At 40.1% G+C, this 17212-nt stretch overlaps 1 protein-coding gene across 1 annotated transcript in view; it reads left to right on the top strand.

The window, feature by feature from the left end:
* ppp2r3b (protein phosphatase 2, regulatory subunit B'', beta) overlaps window positions 1–17212 on the top strand; it is a 138093-nt gene that overhangs the window by 63849 nt on the left and 57032 nt on the right. Inside the window, exons 4-5 of the mRNA XM_043692333.1 lie at window positions 1431–1534; window positions 6380–6482. Coding sequence (XP_043548268.1) covers window positions 1431–1534; window positions 6380–6482 — 207 coding nt within the window. The remainder of the gene's footprint in view (window positions 1–1430; window positions 1535–6379; window positions 6483–17212) is intronic.

Below are 17212 nucleotides of genomic sequence, written 5' to 3'. Positions count from 1 at the left end.
GCCGGAGTGGAGTGGGGGCGGAGAGGTCAGGAAGAAGATTGCAGGTTAGGAAGATTCTTTACTCAGCGAGTCGGGAGTTCATGGAATGCCCTGCCAGTAGCAGTGGTGGACTCTCCCTCATTATGGGCATTTAAGCGGGCATTGGATAGGCATATGGAGGATAGTGGACTAGTGTAGGTTAGGTGGGCTTGGATCGGCGCAACATCGAGGGCCGAAGGGCCTGTACTGCGCTGTATTGTTCTATGTTCTATGTTCATTCAGTGTAGGTATACCCACAATGCTGTCAGGAAGGGAGTTCAAAATGCTTGTTTGTTCGCTGTGTTTGAGTCAGTAGATGTGGGGGATTTGTTTGTGTCCTGCCTGATACAGAATCTTTACAATTATGGAAGGGTTTGGTAGAGTAGATTTGGAGAAACCTTTTCTACCCTAGCATAAAATTACAAGAAGGCCAGTACACAGATCAAATAGAGTTTAGGAGGAATGGAGCCTGGAGTGTTTGAAATAGATAGCATTAACACTGTGAAGGGGAAGCTTGATGCAGTGACAGAAGGTTTGTGTTGAATACAGGTGCTGGCATATGACTAATGGCCTGTTTTGGGCAGTACATTTCCTTCCACCTCCTCCCCCCCCCCCCCCCCCCCCCCCCCGTTCTTTTGTGGGTGTCCGCACAATTGCAAAGCCAGCATTTATTGCCCATTTCTAATCGTCCCTAAGTAGGAGGTGGCTGACTGCCACCATGAAAAAAACTGAATACCTTGCTAGACCTATCAGAGGGCACCTAAGAGTCAACTACATTTACTGTGGAGAAAGCGAGGACTGTAGATGCTGGAGATCAGAGTTGTGTGTGGTGCTGGAAAAGCACAGCAGGTCAGGCAGCATCCGAGGAGAGGAGAATCGATGTTTCAGACCTACGTTTACTGTAGGTCTGGAGTAATGTAGACCATTCCAGGCAAGGACATAAATTTCCTTTGAACCAGATAAGTTTTTAATAACATTCCAATAGTTTAATGGTCAGCTTTGTTTTGCAGAACTTATTTATTTAACTGCATGTGAGCTATCAGCTGTTGTGATGGGATTTTAATTCATGTCTTCAATATCTGCTGCTATTGCTGCTAGAGTATAAACATCTCCTATTCTCCACCCAAGCACTTCATAGGTTTGTTTCTTTTAGATTTATTCCCCCCTATCCATGTTCTGCCCTGATTTGAATCATCTTCGAATATTTTTCCACTTGTTAGGAATTGCTCAAGATCTAAACTGCCAAATTTTGTTTTTTTATGGGTGCTGCCTATCCTGTTGAACACAGTTTTTATTTTATCCTTACTGCATTGCTATTTGTTTTGCTAGTAATCAACTTTTCAAGAGCAAAATTTTTGTTCTATAAATTTAAAGTTCTTGCTTCAATGAGTGCTTTATTACTTGTTTGAAAGGTGTGTGATTGCCCACTGTATTGGAAAGCACCATTGTTTGGTGCAGCTGGTGGAGAAAGGACAGGACACGTCTCTGTTCACAAGTTCATCGCAATGTGGAGAAAGTAAGCATTTTGTTCTTTTGTGTTATTTCATTCTAAGTCACACCTTTTAGTATAAGATTTGTTGTTTTGTTTTATTGAAGAAACTTGTGTTCAGGTTTGAATATATTTGGTGGTGGTGGAGGGGTGTGGGATGAGGTTTATTGGAGAGATTACACAAGATGCCATCGTCATATTTGTGCTGTACGTTTGTTTAAATTTGTAATTAATTGATACAAGGGACTTCAGAGCAAACAAAACTGCTTTTATAAATTAGTTTTTTTTTCATGCAACAGCAGATATAAGCATGGAGCCCCCTTGTGAAATGCAGGCACTGAACTTGCAATTTTTTAGATTAGATTAGATTCACTACAGTGTGGAAACAGGCCCTTCGGCCCAACAAGTCCACACCGACCCTCCAAAGAGTAACCCACCCCCCTCTGACTAATGCACCTAACAACAATGGACAGTTTAGCATTGCCAATTCACCTGAACTGCACATCTTTGGAAAATGTGGGAGGAAATCTGAGTACTCGGAGGAAACCCATGCAGACACAGGGAGAATGTGCAAACTCCATACAGACAGTCACCCAAGGCTGGAATTGACCCTGGGACCCTGGCGCTGTGAGGCAACAGTGCTAACTACTGTGCTGCCCCAATTTTTTTAACATTCCCTACAGTATGGAAATAGGCCCTTTGGCCCAACAAGTCCACACCAACCCTGCGAAGAGTAACCCACCCAGACCCATTTCCCTCTGAATACTATGGGCAATTTGGCTTTGCCAATCTACCTGACCTACATATCTTTGGACGGTGGGAGGAAACCGGAGCACTCTGAGGAAACCCACGCAGACAGTGGGAGAATGTACAAACTCCACACAGACAGTTGTCCGAGACCCGTTGAAACTTAAAATTTCAAAAGTGAAGTCAAATGAGAATTTTTAAAGGGTAATTTCGTCTTAAACTCTGTGGAAGTTTGGATATTTAAAATTACACCACAAAAAGGTCTAAAAGGCTTTTAAAAAAAGCCTTTTCAGAAAAGTGGTCTCTTGTATTGAATCCCAAGTCCTACTATTAGAGTCTTGCTAATGGAATTAATGGAAATAATTTGCTAGCAAGATCTTGTGTTTTAAGACTTTTATAAGAGCAAACCAGCTAAAATCAACAGATTAAGCATTAGTGAATTTGTTGCTTAGTAAGTATAGAAAAGGTACTAAAGATGCATTAACTCATTAACACAACAGAATCTCCATACCTTGTATGTTACACCACAGGCAGCAGATTTGTAGCTTCATAAATAAAGCCCCAAAGCCCTGCTGCTTTCCAACAGAATCTCACCCTCTCTGTTCCACCAGAAGTGTCTTCTGCTATCTCTTTGAAAACCCTTTCAGTGAATCCACTAAGTAACACTGACTAAACTTAAAGTGGCAAAGTACCCTCTGAACACTTGGAAGCTTTTTAGGTGAAAGCTGCAAAGGATTTCTGTTGGTTTAGAGACTGGCAGTTTTTTTAAAAAACACTTTTACTGGGGTGTTTTAAACCTGGATTAAAAATTAATTATAAAATATTGAACTTTTGAGGGTGAAGCCTTTTAATAAGGGAGTGATCATTCAAGACTGCATAAGGAGAATTTTTTTTCGCAACAAGAATTGTCAAGTTTTAGAATTTTCCAACTCTGAGCTGCAGCTGCTTCATTTGTGGACTATATTTAAGGCTGAGATGTGCAGATATTTGGGCCCAGGGACTTGGAGTATGGAGAGCATGCAGTAAAGTAGATTTGAAGCCTAACAATCAGCCATGAATGTAGATAGCAAGTAGACTTGACAGGTGTTCTGGTCAATTCCAACAACCATCTCTTGTATGTTATCGAAAAGCTTGATATGTTAATATATGAAAGACTTTCTCCCCTTTTAAAAGTTTTCGTGCAGAAAGTTTTCCAAATATCAAATTGGATTTAATATTGCTTGTTTTTTTGCTTACTCCAATTATTTCTCATAAACCATTTCAGATTAGATAAATGGATCTTTTACTGCCACAGATTAAAATGTAATATTTGGTTTTTAATTAAGCAACCCAATCATTCACGCTCCTTGTGTGGTGAAATAAGATTCTTCTGCTTTCTTGGAGTTCCTTTAACATTATCAGTTTTTCATTACCTTTTAGCAGGATCCATTCCTGTGTCCCTCCATTTAGCAAGTGTCTTCGATCTATTCAACCCATTTTATTTGCATCCTAGCCGTAATCGCCATATATACTCAAGTAAAAGTCAATCTCCTGTGAAGTTGAGCCACTATTTTTGCCAAAAATTCTAGAATTTTCAATTTTTCTCACAAAAGTTGACCCTTGTTCTTCGCAGATGATAGATTAGCATTTGTCAGTCAAGATAAATGTTATGTTGAAAAAAGAACTTTTTTTTTTAGTATTGCTGTGCTTTGAAGTACAACTCACGCCAATGTTAGGCTACGGATTTCTTAAGTTCATTATCGAACGAGCACGGCAATTAACATAATTAGTGTGATACAAAGTTTATCACACCGCTATTTCCTATATAAGATAGGCCTACACGCATTTACTTCACTATAATTACTGTACAGCTGTTGAAGATTTTTCATGGCCACAATAATCGGTGAAACTATGAGACCATACCACAACCCAAAGGACTAGCCACGTTACCATACATCAAGAACATTTCTGAATGACAGCCAGACTACTGCGACCACTAGGACTCATAACAGCACACAAACCAACAGCCACTCTCCGACAACAACTCACCAGAACAAAGGACCCAATACCCAGCATGAGCAAAACCAACGTAGTATACAAAATCGCATGCAAGGACTGCAACAAACACTACATAGGACAAACAGGAAGACCGCTAACGATCTGTATCCATGAACACCATCTAGCCACGAAACGACATGACCAGCTATCCTGAGGAGCCACACATGCGGATGACAAGCAACATGAGCTCGACTGGGACAACACTACTATTATAGGACAAGCCAAACAGAGAACAGCCAGGGAATTCCTAGAGGCATGGCACTCATCCACAGATTCGATCAACAAACACACCAACCTGGACCCAATATACTGGCCACTGCAGCGGACAGCTGGAACTGACAACCGGAAGCGGCAGAGACAAACCACTATAAATGCCAGAGGAAACATCACAGGAGCGCTTCACAGGAGGCTCCCAAGCACTGAGGATGTCACCTAGACAGGGGACGAAACTTCTGCAACACAAATTCCCAGCTCGGCGAACAGAACCACAACAACGAGCACCCGAGCTACAAATCTTCTCTCAGACTTTGAACTATGAGAGTCAAATGCCTGATAACTCTTTTTTTAAAATAAAAAATAAGGCCTTAAAATTTTAGTTTGATAAGCTAAAACAACAGTAGATGAGAGAAAACTGAGGAAAATGGGAAGAATTTGGCACAAATGTTTAAGATGCATCAAGTTAGAGTCAGGTGACAACCTCCCTTGTGTTCAGTCAGTTCTATTGTAGCACATGTGGAATTACCATAATTTTGTTTTTTTTTCCTTTATTCATTTAGAAATCAATTGGGCTTCTGCTGCTGATAAGGTGTTTTGGACTATAGCATGAATTTCAGCCTCTCAAAAGTAATGATAGTTGACCCCATAAATTTAACCGTTAAGTCTTAAATGTGATTTTTTACATGAATATATACAGTACGACAGGAACATTTTATTGACTTAGTTTTTAAGTTCTGGGGGAACTGAATAGGCCTGGCAGTGACTGGAGTGGGAAACAAATTTTCTTTCAAGTCCAAAATGACCCTCCTTTAAATTTAATCGAATTGGATTCAAAACACTTAACTCTGTTTCTCTCTCCACAGATGCTGCTAAACTTGCTGACTTTCCCAGCACTTCCTGTTTTTATTTTGGACTTGCAGCATCTGCAGTATTTTGCTTTTATTTGAGTGTTTTATTGAGCAGGCAGCCCTTTTGCTTCAGCTGAAAGTGAATATGCTAAAAGTTCACAACCATTTTAGTTTTTCAATCGTGGCCCTAATGTAATAAACTAAAGCAATAACAACAGGTTGGAAGATACAGAATTAGATATTATATGCATAAGTGTAGTCTGGAACGCCGCCCAATGATTGGTCGGCACGGTGGCACAGTGATTAGCACTGCTGCCTCACAGCACCAGAGACCCGGGTTCAATTCCCACCTCAAGCGACTGACTGTGTGGAGTTTGCACATTCTCCCCGTGTCTGCGTGGGTTTCCTCCGGGTACTCCGGTTTCCTCCCACAGTCCAAAGATGTGCAGGTCAGGTGAATTGGCCATGCTAAATTGCCCGTAGTGTTAGGTGAAGAGGTAAATGTAGGGGAATGGGTCTGGATGGGTTGCGCTTCGGCGGGTCGGTGTGGACTTGTTGGGCCGAAGGGCCTGTTTCCACACTGTAATCTAATCTAATCGAGATGCAACTAACTAAGTCTCAATAATTCTGGTTGTAATCATAGGTTGGTACTTAGAGCATTTTTAAAATTGATTATCATCAGTAAGGGTGAAAGATTGAGTTCTAGGTATTTTCTAATCAACCTACTACAAAGACATTATTACACATCTCTGAAACAGGTAGGACTTGAACATAGGGCTATTAGTCCAGTGACAGAGACACTACCACTGCTCCACGAGTGTCCCTGTTTTTGTTTTTAATAAACTATAGCAGGGGAAACTCACTGGTCTAATTGATCTTTACCCACACACACTCTTGCTTAAATGATTTCCAGATCTGTAGTTGGGAAGTCAACTGATTTGCTTCATTAGACTGTGTGGTGTGAAATGTAATTTAGAAAACTCCCACAGATTGGAAATAAATGTGTGTCTTTTATAAATTATAGGATCTTGCAAAACTGCCATGATGATGCATCTAAATTCCTATGTCTTCTGGCAAAGCCTGGATGTAGTTACTTAGAGCAAGAGGACTTCATACCATTGATACAGGTGCTGCATTTTATTTAAAACGTTTTTGTTTTCTCCCTTGAGCACTTTTAGGACTGTTACCAATGCTCATTTACATAATGCAGAAACTGTGAGGCTTAATTAGAGTGTGTCAAGTCCATCCTTTGGAATGGTAACCAGAATATTGTGGAACACAGGTGTTGCTTTGGAATTTTGTAGGAAACAATGTATTAATCTTTTTTTTAAAGCATGTCTTTTAAAATAAGATTTGGAATGCATTTATTTTAAGTTAACTAAGAGTGATCAGAAGGTGAAGACAAATAGGAAGGGAGCATTAACTAGAAGGTTCTGCCCCCTGTTAATATTTTACAATTCACATATTTTAAAGCAGAATAAATTGTCATTTGCTGGTCATACCAAACTTGTTAATATAGCAAAAATAGCATTCCAAGAGATTAGCAAATAAACTCCAAATGTCAGATTTTAAGACTGATGTATATTTAAATAGAAACACAGAAAATGTTTTCAATAAATGTGAAAAGGAATTAGGTTGTTCTTTGATTGAGGAACAGATAGTACTGGCAGCTCAATCTTGATTTTACATACCATAGGAAGAATAGAAAGGGAAGCTAGACAGGAGAGGGAATGGCCTTTTTGATTAAGGAAAGTATTACTACTGTAATTTAGAGAGGATATATCTGAGCGATTGTCTGGTGAAAATATTATGGGTTGAAATAAGAAAGGGAAGTTCACCTTGATGGGATTGTACTATAAATCCACAAATAGTCAGAGGGAAATTGAGGAAAAAATATGTAAAGAGATCACACATATTTAAGAATAATAAGGCTGTAATAATAGGGTATTTTAATTTTCCAGACATTGACTGGTGGTAAGGATTTGGTTGATGAGGAATTTGTGTTCAAGAAAATTTTCTTGATGAATATGTACACTTTCCTACAAGAGAAGGAGCAAAACTTGATCATCTCAGAAATAAGGCAGGGAATGTGACTGAAATGTTAATAAGGGAACACTTTGGGGTTAATAATTCTAATAGTTTTTAAAATAGTTATGGAACTGGATAAGCCTTCCATAAAAGATCAAGTTCTTAATTGGAGTAAGGCAAATGTTATCATGGTAAAAGACACAAACGTTCGACAGTTGATTGAGGTAGATTGTTCTCAGGTGAAGGGATGACTGACAAGTAGGAGGCTTTCAAAACTGAGATAACTAGCTCAGAGGCATTATGTTCCTTTTTAGATAAGGCTGGTAAGAATAGGGAGCAATGGATGAATAAAGATGTGAGGTTCTAATCAAGAATAAAACAATCCTGTGTAGACAACTGGAATATAATGAATCTTTTGTGTAAAGCATGTAGGGACAATCTTAAGAAGGAAATCAAGAAGGCAAAGAGGGGATATCCGAGAGCTTTGGCAGGTAATGTTAAAGGTAATCCAAAGAGATTCTGTAAATACATTTAGAGCAAAAGAGCACCTAGAGAGTGACTAGGGACCCTTTAAGATCAACAAGGTTGGCTTTTTAGAATCATAGAAACCCTACAGTGTGGAAACAGGCCATTTGGCCCAACAAGTCCACACCGACCCTCAGAGTATCCCACCCAATCCCATTCCACTACCCTATATTCCTCTAGCTTACACATTTCTGAACACAATGGGCAATTTAGCATGACCAATTCACCTAATGTGGACTTCTTTGGACAGTGGGAGGAAACTGGAGCATCCAGAGGAAACCCATGCAGATGCGGGGAGAATGTACAAATACCACACACAGTAGCCCCAGGCTGGAATCGAACCTGGGTCCCTGGCTGTGAGGCAGCAGTGCTAACCACTGAGCCACCATGAAGTCTGAATTGAACCCCAGGAGATGGGCGAAGTATTAAATTAATATTACATCAGAGTTTACTGTTGAGAAAGAAAAGAAGGCTAGAGAACTTGGTGGGGAAATAAATATTGATGTTGTGAAAACATTTCACATTATAGAAGAGGAAGTGCTGGAGGTCTTATGAAACAAAGGTGAATAAATCTACAGGACCTGATCAAGTGGATCCCAGATCATTGTGAGAAGTTAGAGAGGAAAATGTGGGGCCCCTTGTAAAAATACTGATTATTGTCTATAACCAAAAGTGAGGTGCTGGAGGGCAAGTCAATTCTATAAATGATTTGGATGTGAACATAGGAGGTATAGCTAGTAAGTTTGCAGATGACACCAAAGTTTGTTGTGTAGTGGACAGTGAAGAAGGTTACCTCCATAGTACAATGGGATCTTAATCAGATGGGCCAATGGGTTGAGGAGTGGCAGGTGGAGTTTAATTTAGATAAATGTGAGGCGTTGTATTTTGGGAAAGCAAATCAGAGCAGGACTTAGACACTTAATAGTCAGACCCTGGGTAGTGTTGCTGAACAAGGAGACCTTGGAGTGCAGGTTCATAGTTCCTTGAAAGTAGAGCCTCAGGCAGATGGGGTAGTGAAGAAGGTGTTTGATATGGTTTCCTTTATTGGTCAGAGTATTGAGTATAGGAGTTGGGAGGTCATGTTGCGGCTGTACGTGACATTGTTTCGGCCACTTTTGGAATATTACGTACAGTTCTGGTCCCCTTCCTATTGGAAGGATGTTGTGAAACTTGAAAGGGTTCAGAAAAGACTTACAAGGATGTTGCCAGGGTTGGAAGATTTGAGCTATAGGGAGAGGCTGACTCAGCTGAGGCTGTTTTTCCTGGAGCATTAGAGGCTGAGGGGTGACCTTATAGAGGTTTATAAAATCATGAGGGGCATGGATAGGATATATTTTCCCTGGGGTGGGGGAGTCCAGAACTAGAGGGCTTAGGTTTAGGGTGAGGGGGGAAAGATATAAAAGGGACCCAAGGGGCAACGTTTTTTTACGCAGAGGGTGGTGTGTGTATGGAATGAGCTGCCAGAGGAAGTGGAGGAGGCTGGTACAATTGCAACATTTAAAAGGTATTTGGATGGGTATATGAATAGGAAGAGTTTGGAGGGATATGGGCTGAGTGCTGGCAGGTGGGACTAGATTGGGTTAGGCTATCTGGTTGGCATGGACAAGTTGGACCAAAGCGTCTGTTTCTATGCTGTACATCTCTGACTCTAAATAGCCTGGAAACTATAGATCTGTGAGTGTGACATTGGTGGTAAGTAAGTTGATGATTCTGAAAGATAAGGTTTGCATGATTTGGAGTGGCAAGGAATGATTAAGAATGATCAGTATGGTTTTGTGTGATGGGAATTGTTTCTCAAACTTGGTTTTTTTTAAGTAACCAAGAGAATGAATGAGGGCAGAGTGGTTGATGTTGTTCACTTGGACTTTAAAATCTTTTGGTAAGGTTCCACATGATGGTCTAATTAGTAAAGTTAGATCACTTGCGTTTCAGTGTGAGATTGCCAGTTGGATACAAAATTGACTTTATGGTTGGAGACGGAGGGTGATGTTGGAGGGTAGTTTTCCAGTCTGGAGGCCTATGACCGGCAGTGTTCCTCAGGAATTGCTCCTGGATCAACTTTTCTTTTGTCATTTTGTATAAATTATTTGGATAAGTATATACGAGGCATGGTTAGTAAGTTTGCAGATGACACCAGATAAGTTTGCAGGTGGTGGTGGTGTAGTGGACAGTGAAGAAAGTTATCCAAAGAAATTTGACCACTTGTGTCAATGAGCTGAAGAGTGGCAAGTGCAGCTTAATTTGGATAAATGCGAGGTATTGCATTTTGGTAAAACAAAGGAAGGCAGGAATTTATACAATTAATGGTAGGGCCCTGGGTAGGGTTGGAGGGCTGTGCTTGAGGGGCTCCGGTACATTGTTCTTTGAAACTTGCATCTCATGTAGACATTGTAGTTAAGAAGGTGTTTAACCTTTGGCCAGAAAGAAATCCTCTTCACCTCTATTTTAAATGAGATTATGCCCTCTGGTCCTAAACTTTCCGAAAAGGAAAATCCACCACTCTGCATCTACACTGTCAAGCATTGAAGAATCTTGTATGTTTCAATAGGATCGCTTCTCATTTCTTCTGAATTCCAATTAGTTTAGAAAAGCCCTTCATACCCATTTTCGATGAAGTGAACTTTCTCTGGACAGTTTGCAATACCAGCATCTCTCTTTGGGTAAGGGGATCAAAGATGTTCACAGTATTCCAGCTGTGGTCTGGCTATTGTCTTGTATAGTATTAGTGAGCGTTCTCACTTTTCATTTCACTTTCTTTAAAATAAAGGCCAACTTTCCATTGCCCTTCCCTCTTACCTACTGAACTTAGATGTGAGTTGTATATTATTTGTGTAATGTACCCCATATCCTCCTGCGCTACTGTTTTTTTGTCTCTTCACATTTTAAATAACATTCAGTTCTTCTTCCTGCCAAAATGTCTAGCCTCACATTTTCCTCTTACCTCAATTCTTTGTTCTATTTCTATCAACATCCACCAAGCCTTTCCCCCATTCTGTGTTTCATGTATAGAATAGCCCCTGGCATGTTACTGATTTGTTTTGGGGGTATTTCACTGCAAATACACAACACACCACAGGAAATCTTATCTCAACAAATCTGTGCATTTGTTTTAACTGATGTGAACCTAAAATTCAGAGTCATTGAACAAAAGTAACTAAAAATGTGCAACACAATAGCACAAAGATTTTTCACAAAGTCATTAAAAAGTGCCTTTGCTTTTGTTGTTTCTCAAAAATAAAAATACCCAATATTCTCTTTCATTAACAAGCCCTGGAATCTACAATACTTTTTTTTTAAAAATGTGGCTGCATTTGTTCTTTCGTCCATTTGTAAATTGTTTATCCCATTTTTTTGGCACATAGCACCATCGACATCTAATTTTAAAAAAAAGCTATCAAATCATAGTTGATGGGAAGACTGTAAAAAGTTATTTCAGTCAAGTAATTAATTCTGGCATTTGGTCTTTCTTTTTGCATCATGAGCTGGTGACATTTGATCTGACTCTTTTGATAAATGAAATAAAAATCCGTTCAGAGTGAAATCAATTTCTTCTGGTAACCCTTAAAGCATTGATTTATGTGTTCTATATATTACTTCATTCAAGGTGGTTAGGTTTCTGAGCAGAGCCTCACCTTCCCACTTAAAATGCATGGAAACAGTTTATAAGTAAACATACCATCTTAATCAGTGCAGCTTTCAAGGTCAGCTTTTTTTCCCTTGGCAGTTTTTCTTGTAGAAAAGTTCAGTTTAGCAACTTTTCAGGATTGGAGAAATAAAAGAACATGCAGTTCTTTGCTGCAATATAATAAGAATTGAGAAATCAACTTTTGACTGGTGGACGACAAATTTATTTTGTGGGACAGAAGTAGTTTTGACTGGGCTCAACACCAAATTACCTTTTGAGTTTGAGTTAGAAAATAAACCATCCATATCAGCAAAGAATATTTTAGAATACTTAAATTTGCATTCATAATGTACTTTATGATCTGTCTATTTAGTACCCATGTTATATTAGTTGAGTTCTTTCAATGCATCAGGACACATCTAATTTATAAATGCAGACATTGCAGAAGTGGTGATTTACTACTCTAGTGCAGCAGTCTATTTTTTGGATTAGATGCAGAGCAGTATTCAAATGAATTAGGAAAATTAGGTAATGGATAACAGTGCCACCATTGTGATATTCCTTTGGAATGTTGCTGATTAAATATTGTTTCTGTGTTCACTATCCCTGAATCTTTCTTGGAGTTTCTCTTCTATTTGCTTCTACTAGCCTCATCCTTAAGGTGATAATACCACCACAGCTAAGTTTTTTCCCAAAGCCTTCATGGTGCTGAACAGACTGTTCTGCTGTTTGAGAATGAGATGGATTACTTCAATCTTGTTTTATGATGCCTTCAAATTAAAAAGTAAAAGCTAAACTCTTTTTCATTGAGTGCCCTGTCTACCAATGTTCTGCTGTTTCCAAATGGTTTGCATAAAGAAACAGTGAGCTATAAATCGTTAAAGTAATCGTGCCCATACTACCCTGTATCTCTGTATCACTGTGCATCAATTGAATCCAATTTCCAAAAGTTGGGACCTGACAATCCCTCCAAAACTTTTCAATTACTTTTTCTATTTCCTCTGACAGATTCATTTCAATTGTTGCAAATAATTTCAATTCTCTAAACAATGTAGTAAAGTACTTTTTAGAGGAGCTGTTCAAAAGTGAAATGCCGATGAAAGTATAGAAACAAATGAGTTTGATGTTATGTTCTTGGTTCTTCACTCTCTACCTTCACAATGTTCTTGAATACATCTGTCTACTTGTTGTTTTATTTGTCATGTGAACTTATTGGGACATTTTCTAAATGGCTTACTTTGAATCATTTATATAAAACGGAAACAGGATATATCAATTTTAAAATGATTGTCGGTTAATATTTAAGTATATAAGTAATTAAACATCTTTATCCTTTTTCCAATAAGATTTTAACCAACAAAAAAGGCAATCGCTTTACCAAAATGACATCTTCCCTTTTCAGATGGTTTGAGGTCATATTTCAACCTCATTGATTTCAGCTAGAAATAAGAAAGGGATGGTCACCTTATTGGGATTGTGGTATAGGCCCTCCAATAGTTAGTAGGAAATTGAGAAGCAAATCTGTAAGAATAATAGGGTTGTAAAGGTAGGGGAATGTAACTTTCCAAACGAAGACTGGACCTGTCATTGAGTTAAGGGCTTGCATGGAGAGGAATTTGTGTCTACAAGAATTTTTTTTTATCAATAGGCAGATGTGCCTCCTAGTGAAAGAGCAAAACTTGACTATCTTTTGGGGAAATAAGGCAGGGGAAGTGAGGGAGGCATCAGTGAGGGATGGAAAAGAATAGACCTAATTTAAAAGTTATAAGTTCTAAATTGGATTAAGGCCAATTTTGACAGTGTTAAGCAGGAGCTTTCAAAAGTTGACTGGGGGAGGTGGTTCAAGGTAAAGGGACAGTTGGAAAGTGGGAAGCCTTCAAAAATGAGAACTTTAGAGACCGTATGTTCCTATTATTGCAATGGGTAAGGCTGGTTGATGTAGGAAATGCTGGGTGACTAGAGATATTGAAGCTCTGGTCAAGAAAAAGAAAGAGATGTATGTCTGGTAAAGACCGCTTGGGATCAAGTGAATCCCAAGAGGAGCAAATGGGCTGTAGGGGCATTCTTAACCGGAAATCAGGAGGATAAAATGGAGACGTGAAGTATTTTGGCAAATAGGTTTAAGGAGAATCCATAGAAATTTTGTACATCTCAGGGCAAGAGAGTAACTGGGGGGGGGGAAACCTAGAAGATCAATGTAGCTGTCTATGTGTGGAATCACAGGAGATGGGTGAGTGTTTTAAAAAATTCTCAAGGTCAGGTTCGTAGGAGAGTAGTCTGACACAGAACAAACGACCAAGAGGCGAGTCTGCTAGAATATGAGCATTTTATTCCCCGCAGCGTCGCCACAACCAGGTCTCATACTTACAACGGGTCTGGCTTATACTCACTCTACATGTTACCGGAACTGGGAGCCGTCAGTTCTCGTAGAGCGGTTGCCAACAACCCACGCTCGGCGGTTAAACGTAACCCCGGAGCAGACTCACCGAACTGACTTTTCCAGATATAAACATTCATGTGAACAGCAGAGCAAGGCTAAAAAACACATTCCATTCTGGTTACATACAGATAAGAAGATTCACACGGGGAGGTGTGTAATAAGATTCACACGGGACTAAGCAACACCTCCATTCCGGTTAGATTCACACATGTATTGGGACACAATTTTAACCCTTTCACCACAGTGAGGTACTAAACAAATATTTTGCGTTCCTATTTACTGTGAAGGACACTAAGCTAGGGAACTTGAGGAAATAAATAGTAGTGTCCTGAAAAGTGCCCATATTACTGAAGAGGCATAAAAGTAGGTAAATCCCTAGGAGCTGATCACGTGTATCCCAGAACATTCTGGGAAGTTTGGGAAAGGATTGCTGGGCCTCTTGCTGAGATATTTGTATCATCAACAGCCAGTTGAGGTGCCAGGAGACTGGAGAGTAGCTAACGTAGTGCCATTATTTAAGAAAGATGATAAAGAAAAGCCAGGGACCTATAAGACCACACCAGTGGTGAGTAAGTTGTCGGAGGGGATTCTGAGGGACAAGATTTACATGCATTTGGAAAGGCAAGGACTGATGAGGGATAGTCCACATGACTTTGTGTGTGGGGAATCGTGTCTCACTAACTTGATTGAGTTTTTTGAAGCGGTGACAAAGAAGATTGTTGAAGGAGTGGCAAATGGAGTTTAATTTAGATAAATGTGAGGTTTTGCATTTTGGTAAGGCAAACTAGGACAGGAATTCCACACTTAATGGTCGGGCCCTGGGGTGTATTGTCGAACAGAGAAACCTAGGGGTGCTGGTGCATAGTCCCTTGAAAGTCATTGGTAGACAGGGTGGTGAAGAAGGCATTTTGCATGTTTGCCTTCATTGTTCAATGCATTGAGTATAGGTGTTGAGACGTTATGTTGGGCTTTACAGGGCTTTCGTGAGGCCACTTTTTAGAATACTGCATTCGATCTTGGTCTCCTTGCTACAAGAAAGATGTTGCGAAACTTGAAAGTGTTCAGAAAAAGATTTTCAAGGATGTTGCCAGGCTTGAGTTTAGAGGAGAGGCCAAATAGGCTAGAGTTTTCCATGGAGTTGTGGAGGCTGAGAGGTGACCTTTATAGAAGTGTATAAAATCATGCCTCACCCGGTTAGAATCCAACAGGTTTAGTTGGAAGCACTAGACTTTGGAGCACTACTTCATCAGGTGGTTGTAGAGTACACAACTGTTAAACGCAATTTATAGCAAAAGTTCGTAGTGTGATATAGCTGAAATTATACATTGAAAAATACTTTGATTGGTTAAGTGTCTCAGCTGTTAAAGTGACCATGTTAGTTTCACTTCTTTCATATGTAAATCACAAAACTTCTTTTAAAAGTGACGTTTTCAGGTTAACTTTAACAATTGGTGTCAGCCCAGATAATATTGTTGAAGGTGTTTGCCCCCTGTGTGCTGTTGTCTGTACCATAATGTTTAGACTGACTCTAATCTAAAAAATTAGTTAACAGAACCTTGCATGGATCCATGCAGTTTTTGTGGAAAGCACAATGTAACTCTGCAAGTACAAATTCACCCCACAAGAGTGTGTGTGTGTGTGTGTGTGTCCCTCCCTGTGGGTACCGAACTTGGCTATCAGCCTCTGCTCGGCCAGTTTTCACTGCTGCCTGTCCCGAAGTCCGCCTTGGAGGAAGGTCACCCGAAGATCAGAGGTCTAATGTACACCCCAATCCAACACTGGCATCTTCAAATTATAAAATCATGAGGTTCATGAATAGGGTGAAAGTCTTTTCCCCAGGGTAGGGGAGCCCAAAGCTAGAGGACATAAGTTTAAGGTGAGAGGGGAAAGATTTAAAATGGACTTGAGGGGCAACCTTTTCACGCAGGGGGTTGTACTTGTATGGATGAGCTGCCAGAGGAGATGGAAGCTGGTACAGTTACAACATTTAAAAGGTATCTGAATGGGTACATGAATAGGAAGGATTTAGAGGCATATAGACCAACTGCTGGCAAACGTGACTAGGATTGTTTAGGATACAGTCAGTTCTGCTATAACGCATGTTTCCTCAATGTAAATTGGCTTTAATGCAATTGAAGAATCTAGATCATTATTCATCGAACGTGAACTTTCCTTATCTTATTGGCGAAAATGCAATTGGCTATAATGTCTTGGATCACAGTGTATCCAAGTGTTTCTTTTTGGATTTGGTTAAACGTAGTTAAGAGAAGGCTCGACAACAGCAATTTGACCACAGAGTTAAACCTTACACAAGATTCAGTGCACTTGCACAGTGGAGAAACCTGGCCTCCAGTTCTCTTGCGCTCCAGTTATAACTGTCCCCCGTTCTTTCGGTGATCCTAATTGTACTAATATATTAGCTACAGGTCCAAATCCAGAGTCCACCACATTCAATCCTGGAATATGGAAGATCTGTTCCTTGAGGGTGGCACAGTGGTTAGCACTGCTGCTTCACCGCGCCAGAAACCCAGGTTCAATTCCTGCCTCAGGCAACTGTCTGTGCGGAGTTTGCACATTCTCCCTGTGTCTGTGTGGGTTTCCTCCAGGTGCTCCGGTTTCCTCCCACAGTCCAAAAATGTGCAGGTTAGGTGAATTGGCCATGCTAAATTGCCCGTAGTGTTAGGTGAAGGGGTAAATGTAGGGGAATGGGTATGGGTGGGTTGCTCTTTGAAGGGTCGGTGTGGACTTGTTGGGCCGAAGGGCCTGTTTCCACACTAAGTAATCTAATCTAGTCTCTGGAGTATCCTGTTGCTTTTCCCTTCTCGCACCTTTTTTCTGAATCCCGTCCTTGTCGCCAAAAATGCCTTGGACCATAGAATGTATCCAAGCAGTTCTTTTGGATTTGGTTAAATGTTGTTAAGAGAAGATTCAACAATGGCAATTTGCTTAAATGTAGATGTTTATTAAGTAGTAATAATGATAGTAAGAGTAATAAATGGAAAAGAAAAGAGAAACAGCAACCAGTCTCAAGCTCTTCTGCTCGTCGGGTCCCCTCGATTGAGGTGTGTTCCTGACACCATTCACAATCCTGGTCCAAGGTGAAGTCCAATGACTTGGAATGAAGCGCTCTCTCTCTCTCTCTCTCTCTCTCTTTCTCTCCTTCTCTCCTTCTCTCTTTTTCTCTCTCCCTCTCTTTCTCCCTCTCTTTCTCCCTCTCTTTCTCTCTCTCTTTCTCTCTC

This window comes from Chiloscyllium plagiosum, chromosome 6, assembly GCF_004010195.1.
Source record: "Chiloscyllium plagiosum isolate BGI_BamShark_2017 chromosome 6, ASM401019v2, whole genome shotgun sequence".
NCBI classification, from domain to species: domain Eukaryota; kingdom Metazoa; phylum Chordata; class Chondrichthyes; order Orectolobiformes; family Hemiscylliidae; genus Chiloscyllium; species Chiloscyllium plagiosum.
This window is presented reverse-complemented; position numbering and strand designations above follow the sequence as displayed.